Genomic DNA, 16,224 nt, shown 5'->3' on the forward strand with positions numbered 1-16,224 from the left:
CTAAAAATGATTAAAATGTTTGTATAATGTACATAAGTAAATAAAATATTTACAAATAAATAACGGAGGTTGATGACAAAATGTGAACTGTGATTAATAATATGTTGTGAATCAGAATACGTGTAATATTAGTTTAATTTTTTCGAATGTCAATAATGACCAAAAAGTTACTATTAAAATGTAGTATATATTATTCAATACAAATATTCTAAAGTGTGGATAGCTAGTTACACTATTTCATTAGATGTATTTGATAATTCTTTAATCATGTTGACCAAAGAACTGCATAAATATAAATTTGAGAATACGTGTAATGTTAGTTTAATTTTTACGAATGTCAATAATTACCAAAAAGTTATTATTAAAATATAGTATGTATTCAATACAAATATTCTAAGTGTAGATGGCTAATTACACTATTTTATTTGATGTAATTGATAATCCTTTAATCATGTTGACCAAAGAACTATATAAATTAATATATGTATTTTTGTAGACTTTTACGTGTATATATATATATATATATATATATATATATATATATTAATTTGAAATTTTGATGTTTAAAATTACGTAATTAATATTGTATTATAGGTAAAGTTGTGGTTGTAATATATATCACCTATTGTATACAAGAAATAGTGGTCAATAAAATTCTGAAAAAAAATTAAAACAAATTTATTACTATTAATATATTAAATTAACTATTTGTCTTAATGTTGGTAAATTAGAATCTTACTCTTTTTCATTTTTGTAAATTATGAAACGATTTTATTTATACCCATTTAGCAGTAAACAAATAGTATATTAAAATGATGAACTCATTTATTCTAAGTGGACGAAATATCTCAATTTATTTTTAACATACCCACCACAAAACATTATTCTGCTTTATTGCACCTACGGTTTCTAAAAAATGCAATAAACTAACGTTTGGAACTCTACCAGAAGAAGAGTCTTGAGATGGAAAATATAATGGTAAAGAAAATGAAAAGTTAAATACTAAAAAAATTGGTGTCGTTGATAATGATTAAATATTAAAAGGCAGGAGAACCAGTGAAATTTGATCTAAAACTTGGCATCCACGTGAGAAAAATAATTGAGAATCTTGCAATCTTTTTGATTGTTAGGGGAATGTGAACCCAAGTACAAATACTGAGTTTACTAGTCGCTAATGACCCTTCCACATTGATTCCACCGTTACTTTTGCATCTGCTACTCACTTTTCCACCCTATACATTCAAACATTTGCACTCAAATCTTGGAACCAAAGATCCTCTTTGTTTCACTACCAAGTAGAAATATTCTCTACTCAGATTTTATACTCTCAAAGGTTTAATTTTAGACTCTTCCGATCCGACCCAAGTACGTCCGACAACCATCGTTAATAATAATAATTGTGTTTCCAAGGTATTGTTTATTTTGTAGCGTGAAGTTCCATCACAATTTTGTTCTTAAAAAACGTCTTAGAGGGTGAAGAGAGAAAAATATATTTAAATTATACTTGGCCTCGACTCCTAAGCCTGAGGCTTATTTGGTGTGGCGGAAGAGTGATGATAAGAACTGGATTCTAAGTCTAATTCAATTCAATCATACAAAACTTATAAAGTGAAGTTTGCACCCTTTATATATTATAAACTTACCTATTTTCTAATCAATGTAAAATGATCTTCAACCCTCTATGCACACCAAGTTATATATATAACTACTATGAGATTAAATATTAATGGGTGATTCGGTAGTGGTTCGATAATGAGTGATACGATAAGTTAATAAACAAAAACAAATCTTTCGATAGCGGATGAGACGATAAATTGAACAAATAACAAATTTTGTTAAGATGAGTTCAAACTCATGATTTTTATGCTATGTTAAGAAATAAACTTTAAGCATAATTTAACTCTACAAAATTGGATTGTAAGATAAAATTTACACTCCCTTATATATTATAAACCGAATTTGTGTATGATGAATATGAAATATCCAACACAGGACAATAACACTTTAAATAAATAAATAAATATATTTATCCCATTTCTAAACCGTTTTAAGATCTAATGAGTGCCGGCTGATATTTGAAATAGTGAAATATTCATCTGAAACCCTTTATTTTATTTTTCTTCTTTTCCCATGTCTTTAGGAATGTCTACACCCCTTGAATGTCCATGAACAGTGATTCATTTTGTATTCAGAAACTCTTCATCCACCCAAACATCCCTTAACGGGTCCCACCCCATCAAAGCCCTCCACCGTTCATTTACTTCAAAAGTAAACACCATTGGTTTGGCTTGGTCGTTCAAGATGCCAAAAGTAATATTTTCTGTCCCCTCACGTCTCTTTATTAGGGTATAAACACTCCTGCCACTTTCAAAGAGTTTTGAAGCCAACAATTCAGCCAACACAAGAAGAATAATGAGACTCTCCATTTCACTTATGGCAGTTCTCACACTGTTGCTTGTCACAATGCCAACCCTTGTAAATTCTAGAGTCCTTGCACCACAACAAAACCTCACTCACCATAAACCTATCAAGAATCAACCACAGTTTACACTTTCAGTGACGAAAGCCAAGGCCATAAGAACCCGTCTTTTGATTGAGAGTCAAGTCAACACCATGTCTTCAGGGCCAAGCACGAGAGGTTCAGGTCATTAACACCATGTTTCACTTCATGATCGCTGCCGTCAATTATTTTCTTTACCCGTTTGTGTAATAGATATCAGTTGTACATATATGAAAAATGTGTAAACATTGTTAATATCATATTTAGACATGTTCGTGTATATTTATATTCTCAGAACAAAAATATATATGTTCTTGTTCTGCACATGAAATAACAACTTGAACATTCTTTTAACTTATAGCACCATCCATGGCCGTAATGCAGAAACTAAAATTGAGTACGTAAATGGACCAAATCAATATGTGATCGTGCCGAATGCATGTAGTACGTGATTTAAGCGTATGATACTGTTTTTAGTTTAATTAAACATTTTGAAATATTTTACAGTAAATATGAAAATCGTACCAGTATTCCATTGCATATATTTATGTTAATCTGATTAATAGAAATATACACGACTAGTTAAATAAAATTAGAGTTATTTACTATAGTATTATTTAATATGACAAGACTTACGTGTCCTCCATTGGGAGTTTTTTTTTTTTTTTAAGCCCATTCAAAGCATGCCTACGAAAACGGTGGTTTGAAGTTTGAAGGCCCATGGTTTCATTTTGGTGCTGTCGATATCATATAATATTGTTTTGTCACTATCTATCTACGTTTACCATTTTCATTGTCCTCTCTACCCCTACACCCTCTCTTCACACGTATATAGCATTCACCACCCGATTCGGTGTTCGGTTTGGTAGAGAAAAAATAGCGACGATGTCGCAATTGACGACGACGAAGCCCAGCCGGAGCGACGAGGTTTTGGATGCGGAGGAGCAATTGAGGATCGCTTATGAGATCAGAGCCCATTTCGATGCCTTGCAACCCGGCCGACCCGTCAAACCCAACAGAAGCGAACCCGGATCGCCACACGCCGTTAACCACTCCCTCTCTAACAACGATATTCCGGAGCTTCATAAATTTCAATCTCTTCAGTCTAGCTCTCACGTCTCTATAACCTCTCTCTCTCAATCGATTATCAAAGAATAAGAAGAGTTTTTGGTGTGTGTTTTTCTGATAACTGCTAAAATTGACAGGATATAATTTCAACAGAGGGGGTGGCGAATGCACAGGATGAATTTGTGGAGACGCAGTACTATAAAGAATTGGCGTCCGTTGACAAAGAGCATCACACGGTTCGTGATCAATCCCTTTCTGGATCCACAATTAATTAAATCAAATTGAAGCTTCTGAGTTTAATTTTTGTGATTTAAAAAAAAAAAATTACTATGCGATTCAGTTTCTCTTTTTTCGTTGTTGAACAGACTGGGAGTGGATTCATAAAGGTTGTAAGAGAAGGAGAGGAAGGTGGGTATAAGATTGAGTTGCTCGATAGCCATGTTAATGCAGTTGAAACAGAAATCCAACCCAGAGGATATAGAAGCAACCCTGCCACCAACGACTGGGTTCCTAGCTGTGATGATTATCAGGTACAGAGAAATAGAGTGTTTATTATATAAACATGTAATTTGTATTATGTATGTTTGATGTTGAATTGAATAAATAACCTGATGTTTTTTTTATATTGTAAGTTGTAACAGGTTTTCGTCTCCACAAAGCCAAATAGAAGCGAGTGCACTTGATCTGCTATTTCTAGGTGAAAATGGTGTATTTTCTACCGACTTTTTCTCATTATATATGTCTGTTTCTTTATAAGAGATGAGGTGTGGGGTACAACTGTTGTTGTAAGAGAGAAATATCACTCACATGATTAAAGATTATGAAAATAATTGAAGTAGTTCAAGTGCACACTTTGTCTACTCAGTTCAAATAGACAATTAGTCTAATTGCACCAGTGAAATTTGTTCTTACACTTGAATACACATTTAAAGTTTACTCTCAAGTCCCATTTATTGAAAGTACACACATACTAATTATACACGCATTCTGGATATTTTTCCAAATGAATAAATACACACCAATGCATAATTCAACGCGATGATGTGATTGTGCATTAATGAACAATCAAGGGAAAAATCAGAATTCTTGCTAATGATTGGACGCGGTTTGCATTTGGCCTCCAATGGAATGGCCTTGGGCACCAGAGTTCCCCGTCCTTCTGTCATGTCAACTTCCTCATCTCCGATCCTTTCCCATTCAAAGCATTGAATCAACGAACCCAGAGTCAAGTTCAAAGTTTTTTGTGCCATGGCTGCACCGGGACACGCTCTCCTCCCCAACCCAAAAGGCATTAGCTTCAATATGTCTGTGGGACCATCCTCAAACCTCTCCGGCTTGAAGCTTGTTGGGTCAACCCACAGCTCCGGATCCCTATGTATGGCCCATGCATTCACCATTAACATGGTGTTGCCTGGTACATCATACCCTCCCACCGTGCAATCTTCGTAGGAGAAATGGGGCAATAGCATTGGCGCTGGAGGATGCAATCGCAGAGTCTCAGAGATTATATTCTGAAGGTACTGTAATTTGCTTACATCCTCTTCCTTCATCAAACACTCTTCTCCAATCAGGGTGTCCAATTCAATCCTTGCTTTTTCCAACACTTCTGGATTGTTCAACAAATTTGACATGGCCCACTCTAATGCTATAGCGGAAGTCTCTGTTCCAGCCACAATCAACACCTGCAAAAAAAGAGTCTGTAAACTACGAATCCTGCAAAAATCTAAGAGTTAGAAAAGTACCATTATAAGGCCTTTGATAATTTGGTCGGTGTAATACTCAGGCTGCGACTCTTGTAAATGCAGCAGACGTCCTATCATGGTGTTTGAATGTTGCTCTTTGTTGCGATGTTCGTCAATGAGTTCTTGAAACAGCGCGTCCATCTTCTCTCCAACTTTTCGTAACTTCGTGTGGCTACGGCTAAAATCGAACCATCTGAAGACAGGCACAAAATCTCCGAGGTGCGATCCCAACCCGAACTGGGCCATCTCATTCATGAGGTCTCTGAACTTCATAGCCTCCTCAGCGTTGGTCCCATCGTATTCGGAGCCGTAGTAGCGTTTTCCACACACCATCCTCATGATAGTGTTGAATGTGAGATCCGCGAACATGGACCTCAACTCCACTCTCGTGAACTCTTCTTTGTTGGAATGTCGAGCCAGAATTTGGAGCATCTTGAGAGTCTCGTCGATTCGGATTCCCGAAAAGGAGTTAAGACGATGAGAGGAGAGGATCTCGAGGGAGCTGATGCGTCGCAGGTTCCGCCAGTGGTCGCCGTAGGATGCTGCTAAAAGAATGGTGTTGTCGTAGCCGAGGAACTTGGTCTTGATAGAACGGAAACGATTCGCGAATATGATGTCGTTTGTGGTGAAACATTCTTCGGCGGCGGATGCAGATGAAACGACGAGGACCGGTTGTGAGCCGAACCGGAAAGAGAAAATAGAACCGTATTTCTGTGAGAGGACATGGAAGGTGCGGTGTACTGGCAGTTTCAGCTGGTGAAGGTTGCCTATTACCGGAAGAGATGGTGGACTTGGTGGTGGGTTTTTTTGTCTTTTTCTGAAGAATACTAGTTTTATGCTTACCAAGATAACAAGAAAGGAAATAATCTTGGTAAGGTGCTCTTCCATGTCCGGCTTCTTTAGCAGAGTCTGTAACAGTAACAGTATATGTGTGTATATAGAGATAATTAAATCCTCGATTTAATTATTTTAACAATAAAAATGAGAGACAAGAGTATATTTCAGATCAAATGTTACAAAAACGATAAAATAATAGTAATCAGAATTGTTTTGTGATGTAGATGTGAGAAAAAGAAAGGTTGGCAAGATATAAATGGCAATGCAACCACCGTCCTATAGAAAAGAAAAAATCGCTGCATTACGTTTACGTCCAACTACATTTAAACCAATCTGCGGATTTTCAATTAAATTATCTAAAAGTAAGTTATTAAAATATAAATTCAGATAATAAATAATTTTAAAATAAATTTTCAATAAAATTATATATTAAAATACTAATAATGATAAATTTCATCTTTTAAAAAATTATATATTGAAATATAAATTTAGAAAATTTAATTTTATTAAAATAACTTTAATTTCATATATTTAAATAAATAAATTCAAATATTAAACAAAATTTCAATGATTAATTTTTTATATCAGAAACTATATTATTTATCATTAAATTTTGTTAAACATACTAAAATAAAATTTACTTACAACTACTAACGAGTAATATCAAGTTCATACTATAACATTAGCCCCAAACAAGTGAATCATTAAAAACTGTACTCCATTATTTTTAAATATCTATTAAATAAATATATTTATTTATTTATTTATTTATTATTCCTTATAAACTTTATTCACAAATATAAGTAAGTGTCTATTTTTTTCTGAAGTATAAAATGCAAGCATCAATACACATGGAGGGGTTGTTGGTTGCCACCATTTTGATGTTTCAAGTACATTAGCAACTCATTTTAATAAAAATAATTTTATTTAATTGTAATATATATATATATATATAATTAGCAGAATTAAAATGTTCAAATAATACCTATATCAGTAATGATTGAGCCCGTTGCAATACAATATGTGAATATAAAGTTATGATGGTTATAAATAATGCTGACAATCAATGTAGAAAATTATATTTTTTAAAAAAAATTTCCAGTTGGGATTTTTTTCGTAAAAGAAATATTATCTAACTATCTTGCTACCGAAACCAAAAACCAAATGTAATAAGCAGCAATTCAATCATTTGTTGAGATAAGAAACCAGAATAATTTTTTGTTGTATAATTTAATTTAGGAATGTCCTAAGGAATTGTAATTGTAAAGGTAAGTTTTTGTGAAAGAAAATATTATCATTTTTTGTCTCTTTCATATTACTAATATTTGTGTTCTTGCACACCTAATTAACGGTGCAAATGAACCTTTGTTTAGATCCAAACATCATAATTAGAGTTCACTATAAAAAATTCTCCATATTTAAGTAACAACATTTGAGACCAGGTAGGGTTCAAATAAAAAATGAAGTACTACAAGTTAAAATATCATTTTGGTAACCAATACCAAGATGATCCTCGTCAATAACGAGTAATACCAAAACCTACTTAAAAAAAAAAATGACAAAACAAATACACGTAAGAAGTACGGACGGAATGCTTATTTATATCTTTACTTATTTTACTAATAACCACTGACCAAATTAACTAAAATACAAATTTAATCACACAGTCAATGAAAAAGTCTATGTATATTTTTTTATTTGGTGTCTCACCGATTATTCTTAATCGAAGAATATTATGAGAATACTCTATTGAATGGGAGATTATTTACTCACATTAGAAATCAACACAACTTATAAAAATAATTGAAGTATAAGTATTTTAAAAAAACTATAAATAAATAATATTTATATATGTTAAAATTAACTATTAATTAATTTAATAGATTATGTGGTGACAATTCAAATGAATGTTGATTGGATCATTAAATTTAATCTTATTTGGTTTTTTAGGTTAATTTTTCATGAGATCATCAAATTTATTTTTAAATGTTAGTCTGTATTTTGTTATCTTCTTAATGTTATGATAAAGAATGTAAGGAGTCTAAACAATAAGGAGATGTATTTAAGTTTGACGACGAGTTTAATAAAACAATAAAAGAAAGAGAAAATTTTGAGTATGTGTTAGAATTAAACCTATGTTATAACATATAAATATATTCTGAGTTTTCAAACATATAAATATAAGACTCAAAATTTTCAATATCTAAGTTTTTCTAATACACATGTATTATTTTTAATCTTAAAAGATGATTGTTATTTTTAAGTAATTTATAAAATTACGTAAACGATCAAATTTAAATTTATTTCATTATACCTTCAATGCCATAGAAGTAGGAATATCAAAACGAGTCAGTCCGGTCTGCCTGTGGCCCGTCAAAAGTGGGTTGGGCCGGACTGGTCCGCCATCAATAAACGGACCAAAAATTGTAATTCGTCCCATTTTCGGGCGGGCTGGTGGGCCGACGGTCTGGCCCATCTTTTTTTTTACTTCTTTTACTTTTTTTTTCTTTTTTTAACTTTTTATTAAAATTTTGTTTATATATAAATTTATTTATATAATATAAAAATAATTATTTTTTAATTATTTTTTATTTTAAACATAAAAAAATTAAAAACAAAAAACAAAAACAGGTTGGCAGACCGCCATGCGGACTGACCTGTTTTGGCCCGCTAAACTGACGGACCAGACGAGCCGAATTGCAGTGGATTTGACGGGTTGGAAATTTCAACCCGACCCGCCTTTTTTGGCGGGCTGGCCCGACGGGCCTGACCCATTTTCCATCCCGTTTAGAAATGCATTATCAATGTTTTCATACTTAGCGAAATCTTTTCTTTCCCCTCCCTTAATTTACTTTTTCTTTATAGACTTCACATAGTAGCACTACAAAAGAGTTTTTTATTTATACACTAATATAAAAAAAATAAAGACGTGATAACTGATTAGGTTAATGTAATTTAAGGGGATTTGAGAGAAAATAGGAAATTGTTGGTCATGATTGAACGAGGTTTGCATTGCAGCTTCAGAGGAACGGCCTTCCGCACTACTGTTCCTTCTCCTTCACTCAGGTCAACTTCTTCTTCGCCGATTCTCTTCCATTCAAAGCATTGAATCAATGAGCTTAAAGTTAAGCCCAAAGTTTTTTGGGCCATGGCTGCGCCAGGACACGCCCTTCTTCCCAACCCAAACGGGATCAGCTTGTGACCATTCACAGGCCCATTCTCAAACCTCTCGGGCTTAAAACTCGTTGGGTCAGCCCACAACTCCGGGTCCCTGTGTATGGCCCAGGCGTTCACCATCAACACGGTATTACGTGGCACGTCGTAACCTCCCACGGTGCAGTCTTCCGAGGATAAATGAGGTAATAACATAGGAACCGGTGGATTCAATCGCAGAGTTTCTGATACTATATTCTGAAGGTACTGTAATTTGGGAACATCCATTTCCTCCACCAAACGCGCTTCTCCAACGTGCTTTTCCAATTCAATCCTTGCTTTCTCCAACACCTCTGGATGGTTTGCCAAATGGGACATTGCCCACTCCAACGCTGCAGCAGAAGTCTCTGTTCCAGCCACAATTAACGCCTGCAAAACCAATAAAATATGCAGAAATTTTTGAAGATCGTGTTCACGAATAACTCGTTAAAATCAAGTATATGTTAGATGTTGAAATTAACCACTCACCATAATAAGACCCTTGATGATTTGATCGGTGTAATACTCAGGCTGTGACTGCTGTGAGGAAAGTAGATGGTCTAGCATGGTATTCGAACTTTCTTTCTTCTTCCGATGTTCATCTATGAGACCTTGAAAAAGCGCGTTTAGCTTGTCCCCGAACTTTCGTAACTTCTTGTCACCGCTAAAATTGAACAATCTAAAAAAAGGCACAAAATCGCCGAGGTTGGATCCCAATCCGAACTGCGTCAGCTCATCCATAACTTCTCTGAATTTCCTAGCCTCTTCAGCGTTAGTCCCATCGTGTTCTTCCACGCCGTAGTAACGTTTTCCACACACCATTCTCATCACAGTGTTGAAAGTTAGGTCTGCAAACATTGGTCTTAGTTCCACTTTCGTGAAATCGCTTTTATTACAAACTCTAACAAGCTTTTGCAGCAGCCTGATGGTCTCGTCCCTTCGAATTCCCAGAAAGGAATTAAGGCGGTGATTGGAGAGGATCTCCAAGGAGCTGATGCGGCGTAGGTTCCGCCAGTGATCGCCGTAAGATGAGACTGTGATGAGGGTGTTGTTAAAGGCGAGATATTTGGTCTTAGAAGAGTTGAAACGATTTGCAAAGATGATGTCGTTTTTGGTGAAACATTCTTCTGCTGCGGATGCGGATGAAACTACAAGAACGGGTTGATACCCAAAGCGAAGAGCGAAGATAGGACCGTATTTGTGTGAGAGCGTGTGGAAGGTGCGATGGATTGGGTGTTTCAGCATGTGGAGGTGGCCTATCAGAGGAAGAGAAGGTGGAGATGGTGGTAAATTTTTCAACCCTTTTCTGAAGAACAACAGTTTAAAAGTGATGACAAATATGAAAAGGTAAAACATGTTCATAAGGTTGTATTCCATGTTTAGCAAAGTTCGACAGAAGAGTGAATTCGATACAAATGTTGTCGTTGTTCCTAATCTTTATACACTGTTTTCAGTGTACTTTTCAAGTTATCAATACCTCATAATAGTCTTATTCAAATTTTCATGCCAGTAATAATATTATTCTAACTCAGAAAAGTAAATTGTTTCCACATACTTATAGAACGAGTTTTCAATTTGATTTCAAAGTTTCTTGCGAAGAAAGCAAGACAATTCACAGACAGATGAATGAGATTGAAAATTATGCACTTCATATAAATAAATAAATAAAATGTTTTTTTCTTTAATTTTGAATAAAAATTATAATTAATACTAAAATTTTGAATCAATTTAGATTTTTGTCTTTAAAAGTGCATAAATTTAAATTTTTAAACCAAATTTTTTAAGTTTAGTTGTAGTTTGAAACACATTAAGTAGATGTCAAACAGTATAAACAAACTATAATACTATGATGAGATGTGTTTGAAACATTAAATAGATTTAATAAAATTTTATTAAAATAATTAAATCTATATATTTACATAATTAAGAGACTAGTTTAATATAAATTTTTAAAAAAATTAATTTCAATTTTTATTAAAATTTAAATAAAGAAAACATATTTAATCCAATTAAAAATCACCAAAATTATTATTCTAGCCAAAGGATATGGATTCATTAACTAAAACAATTATGTCTTTTCTTTCTTTGTCCAAGATCCTTTTATTGTTATTTTCTCGTAGCCTTCTGGATTCATCTGATCTTTATTATAAAAAGAAACATTCACATTAATTCTAATAACATGTCTTAAATATCTCTTAGTTGTTGGGTGATTTTTTTTCTTTCTTCCTCGAATGTTACTAATTTGATTCCAGGCGTGTGATCAACATTTCAAAGTTTCAATCAGTGTTTGAGTTTATTATCTAATCGCCGTGAGACCTAATACCACACAACACCTATAGTGTTAATGTGATGGAAGCATAAGACCTTATTCTGAACAATGAGTATGTTGTACTATATTATTCATATAATCTTTGTTTTTTTATCATCCATTTTAATAAACATGTTATCCAACAACTCTAAAAAAAACTTTATGAAACTTTGGATATTTCAACAGTTTTAATTCATTTTTGTTTTCCCAGTTATTTGAGATTTAATGCAACGGAGCTGACAAACTCCTTTTTTAAGATTTTATTTTAATTTTTACGTCGACAATATTTTAAGTTTAACTTATAAATTTTTAAGTTGGAAGAAGAAAACTATTTAAGGTAAAAGTAGATTTTTATTTGTAATAGTCATGATCTTAGAGTCTTACATTTATTTGTTAGAATATAGATGTCCTTAAACTTAGATATTGAAACAATGAATCAAATATTGGACCTCAAAATTTAATGTGTAAATTTAATTTAACCCAAATGAACCAGTATAACTCCAAATGAGATGGGTTATCCTTTAAAATAAAAAACTAACAGGGTTTATTTTTAACACTATTTTAAGTTTTAACTACATAAAGAGATTTTGAGCGTAAAGAAAAACACGAGCAAAGCATAGACAGAATTTTGAATAGATTGTTCCTTTCCTTAATCATTACACGAAGAAGAAGAAAAGCAAGAAAAAAAAAAAAACACCACTACCTAATGGTGCATCCTAGAATTCCTCATTTTCTTTATTTATCCTTTTTTATTAAAAAACATACTGAATTTAACTTCCACATTGTAGAAACAAAAAATATGTTATCGATAATTTGAACATTCACCACAACTTAAATTTTAGACAAATTTAGAAGATCTTGCTAACAATTGGACGTGCTTTGCATTGGGCCTCCAATGGAATTGCCTTGGCTACAATAGTTCCTCGTCCTTCAGTCAGGTCAATTTCTTCCTCACCAACTCTTTTCCACTCAAAGCATTGAATCAACAGGCCCAAAGTCAAGCCCATAGTTCTTTGGGCCATGCCTACCCCAGGACATGCCCTCCTTCCCATCCCAAAAGGCATTAACTTGTGTGCAGCCACTGGGTCATTCTGAAACCTCTCAGGCTTAAAGCTTGTTGGGTCAGCCCACAGCTTGGGGTCCCTATGTATGGCCCACGCATTCACCATTAACATGGTGTTACGTGGCACGTCGTAACCTCCCACGTTGCAATCTTCAGAGGATAAATGGGGCAATAACAGGGGCAGTGGTGGATGCAATCGTAACGTCTCAGATATAACATTCTGAAGGTATGGTAATTTGGTAACGTCTGATTCCTCTATCAAACGCTCTTCTCCAACTTCCGTGTCGATTTCAATTCTTAATTTCTCCAATATCTCTGGATGATTCAACAAATTAGACATCGCCCACTCTAATGCTACAGCGGAAGTCTCTGTTCCAGCCACATATAATGCCTAACAAATTAAAAACAACATTACTACAGTCATGTTCCAGAAAAATGAATCAACATAACATGGTACAAAGTAAATTAACGAGGTACCATAATAAGTCCCTTGATGATCTGGTCAGTGTAATAGTCAGGTTGTGATTTCTGTGAGGAAAGCAAATGCTCGATCATGGTGTTTGAACTTTCCTTCTTATTCCGATGCTCATCAATGAGTCCTTGGAAGAACGCATCTAGCTTCTCTCCAACCTTTCGTAACTTTTTGTGACTCCGAAAAATTCTGAAAAGCGGCACAAAATCTCCGAGGTTGGACCCCAATCCAAATTGCGATATCTCATTCATGAGCTCTCTGAACTTCTTAGCCTCCTCAGCGGTGGTGCCGTCGTATTCCTCACCGTAGTAGCGTTTTCCACACACCATTCTAATGACTATGTTGAACGTGAGTTCTGCAAACATGGGTCTCAGCTCCACTTTCGCTGATTCTTCTTTACCAGAGATTTTAACCATCTTTCGAAGCAGTTTCATGGTCTCGTCCTTTCGTACTCCCAAAAACGAGTTAAGACGGTGATTGGAGAGGATTTCTAGGGAGCTGATACGACGCAAGTTGCGCCAGTGGTCGCCGTACGACGATGCCGTGATGATGGTGTTGTTGTAGCCGAGATACTTGGTCGTGGTAGAGTGAAAACGGTTAGCGAAAACGATGTCGTTTTTGGTGAAACATTCTTCCGCAGCAGATGCTGATGAAACGACAAGGATGGGTTGAGATCCGAACCGGAGAGAGAGGACAGGACCGTATTTCTGTGAGAGGCCGTGGAAGGCGCGGTGGAGTGGCTGTTTCTTCAGCTGATATAGGTTGCCGATTATCGGAAGAGACGGTGGAGCCGGTGGTGGATTTTTCAACCTCCTGAAAAACAGTTTTAAAGTGATGACAAAAATGAGAAAGTAAAAGACGTTGATGAGGTTGTATTCCATGTTTAGCAACTTTCGACGAATCGGTTAATTCGATACAATCTTGTGGCCATTCCTTGTCTTTATAGACTCTTTTCAGTATACTTTTCAAATTTTCAATCCCATAGTAGTCTTCTTCTAGACTTTCCTCCATGGCTGCAATACTATTCCAACTCAGAAAGGTAAACAGATAGCACTCGGCATAATAAGAAAACAATACCACCACTTTCAATTTTTCACAACTAAGACACCTTAAAATTATACATGGAAAAGTCAAAAATAATATTAAAATAATCAGTGACACGTTCTTTTGCATATGTTACTAATTTTTAAATATATTTTTTTAAAATTTACAAAATCATGGTTATTTTATAAATTCAAATAATAATATTTGATTAGTAATCGAGACCTAAGTGAATTTAAATATTTTTTTTTCTTAAAAATCAAACCGTAGCGGAGTCTCTCTCCAACAATATCTTAATATAAATAAATAAATATATATATATATATATATATATAATATTTAAAGTAAAGTAATGCTGATAAAAAAAATCGAGTAAAGTAATAGTATTAAATTATAAATATGTTTTAGTCTAATCATATATATTTTTTAATATTTGCAAAAATATTTGTTAATCATTTTAATTTCCCGCTTTTATTAATTTAAAACTGAGGATAAAAGATATTAATAAGAATGACTAAATTGATAAATATTTCACACATAACTTAATTAAATAATATAATTATTATTATTTGAAATTTTATATATTATTTTTCTTCTTATCCAATAATTTAATGTTAATATTTAATTTTTATTTAAAATAAATATATTTTACTTACAATTTATGATTTATTTTATTTTCAATTGCATCTTTAATCTTCCTAGGAGATGAAGTTTTTGTGTCAATGAGAACGTTATAATACTTTTCTTAAGTCAGACTTACATTTTTTTTATCGTTGATTTTGAAATATTTATGAAGAAATTTATTCAAAAAGGTACTTACAATAGTTGTGGTGAATCACATGATATAAGATGCGGGGACATTTTGAAATTTCAACTTCAGACAATTCAAGTCCTCAAAGGTACTTTGTTTGATGCGTAGGTTTATGAAATATCGGTGAGAATGTAAGCCTAATCTCGAAGGATGCAATGAGGCTTTTGCTACGTGGAAAATTGACAGAAAAATCTCAGTCAAATTAAATGGTTTACCACACTCTTCTGTAATGAAGCTTTCAATTTGATTTCAGTTTATTACAACGAAAGCAAGACACTTCACCAACGGGATAATTGCATATTCTGCACTTCAAATAAATTCAATTACCATCACCGTTAGAATGGGTTAACATTGTGATAGTATTAGATCGGGCTAATTTTTCCTTCACCTCCATTATTTTCTTCTGCACCCCCATGAATATGAAGTTTCCTATTTTACCCTTTTCAGTTTAATCGGAAAGTTAAAAGTATCTCCCCAATTATACATTTAAAACTTTTCAGATTAAATTATCTGAAAATTATTTTAGAAAAAACTTTCAGATTTAAAAATTAACTCACGGATTATGTAATGCGAAACCAAAAACTACTCTGTATAATTCGAAAGCCATGTTACTCTTTCATCTTCTCTCCAACTCCTCACCAAAAGTGTGATGGCATGTCCTCATGTTTGTTTAATTTTTTTAAAAATGAAAACGAAGTCTCTAAAAATGAAAACGAAGGGAAACCCTAAACCGTACTGTATTGTTTAATTGAAACGAGATATTTCAATAAGTAAATATCCAAAGTGATATCTAAAATATTAAATTTTTTCGTGTAAGAATTTTTTCCGATGCATTTAAGTTATTTAGTAAGTGGACTTTTATAAAAAAAAAAATTAATGTTTTATAGATAAAATAAGACTTTAAATACATCTAAATTAATTATTTGTTGTATGTAAGTTTTTTTTTGTTACTTAAAAATTCATTTTAAAAATAATTACTCTATCTTCATCGTTGGTTATCTTTTTCTTTATCATCATAATTATTGATAAAAAAATCTATTCTTGTTATTAGTCTACAGATAATAAAAATAGGAATTGATTAGTCAAGTTCATAGAAAATCAATTAGTCATAGTGTTGTATTTACGTCTCCTAAGGACTACATTATTATTAACAAATTCAAACCAAATAAATGCCTTAATCTCTAAAACTT

General features: G+C 33.3%; 4 protein-coding genes across 5 annotated transcripts; 1 reads left to right on the forward strand and 3 right to left on the reverse strand.

Annotated features, from left to right (window-relative positions):
* The first annotated feature begins 3,285 nt into the window (after positions 1 to 3,285).
* Positions 3,286 to 4,417, forward strand: MEE59 (maternal effect embryo arrest 59). Of its 2 annotated transcripts, none has more exons than XM_028058276.2 (4): positions 3,286 to 3,616; positions 3,706 to 3,804; positions 3,934 to 4,098; positions 4,201 to 4,417. In XM_028058276.2, the coding sequence occupies exons 1-4, from the start codon at positions 3,386 to 3,388 to the stop codon at positions 4,204 to 4,206; spliced, it is 501 nt and encodes a 166-aa protein (XP_027914077.1). In that variant the 5' UTR covers positions 3,286 to 3,385; the 3' UTR covers positions 4,207 to 4,417. The 2 variants fall into 2 exon arrangements, with proteins under 2 accessions (XP_027914077.1, XP_027914076.1); XM_028058275.2 differs by having other exon boundaries at positions 3,287 to 3,616; positions 4,210 to 4,417.
* Positions 4,418 to 4,493: 76 nt separating this feature from the next.
* On the reverse strand, positions 4,494 to 6,353 carry LOC114173717 (cytochrome P450 81E8-like). The gene is made up of 2 exons (XM_028058274.2): positions 5,311 to 6,353; positions 4,494 to 5,250 (listed from the first exon to the last, which is right to left on the reverse strand). Exons 1-2 carry the CDS (start codon positions 6,196 to 6,198, stop codon positions 4,543 to 4,545), a joined length of 1,596 nt encoding a protein of 531 aa, XP_027914075.1. The 5' UTR covers positions 6,199 to 6,353; the 3' UTR covers positions 4,494 to 4,542.
* Positions 6,354 to 9,030: 2,677 nt separating this feature from the next.
* On the reverse strand, positions 9,031 to 10,732 carry LOC114174626 (cytochrome P450 81E8-like). The gene is made up of 2 exons (XM_028059454.2): positions 9,829 to 10,732; positions 9,031 to 9,729 (listed from the first exon to the last, which is right to left on the reverse strand). The coding sequence occupies exons 1-2, from the start codon at positions 10,714 to 10,716 to the stop codon at positions 9,103 to 9,105; spliced, it is 1,515 nt and encodes a 504-aa protein (XP_027915255.1). The 5' UTR covers positions 10,717 to 10,732; the 3' UTR covers positions 9,031 to 9,102.
* Positions 10,733 to 12,357: 1,625 nt separating this feature from the next.
* On the reverse strand, positions 12,358 to 14,192 carry LOC114174265 (cytochrome P450 81E8-like). The gene is made up of 2 exons (XM_028059076.2): positions 13,188 to 14,192; positions 12,358 to 13,101 (listed from the first exon to the last, which is right to left on the reverse strand). The coding sequence occupies exons 1-2, from the start codon at positions 14,061 to 14,063 to the stop codon at positions 12,496 to 12,498; spliced, it is 1,482 nt and encodes a 493-aa protein (XP_027914877.1). The 5' UTR covers positions 14,064 to 14,192; the 3' UTR covers positions 12,358 to 12,495.
* Between the last annotated feature and the right edge of the window lie 2,032 nt (positions 14,193 to 16,224).

The sequence above is a fragment of the Vigna unguiculata genome, chromosome 2 (genome assembly GCF_037176805.1).
Source record: "Vigna unguiculata cultivar grain cowpea cultivar isolate G323 ecotype 2 chromosome 2, ASM3717680v1, whole genome shotgun sequence".
Lineage (NCBI taxonomy): Eukaryota > Viridiplantae > Streptophyta > Magnoliopsida > Fabales > Fabaceae > Vigna > Vigna unguiculata.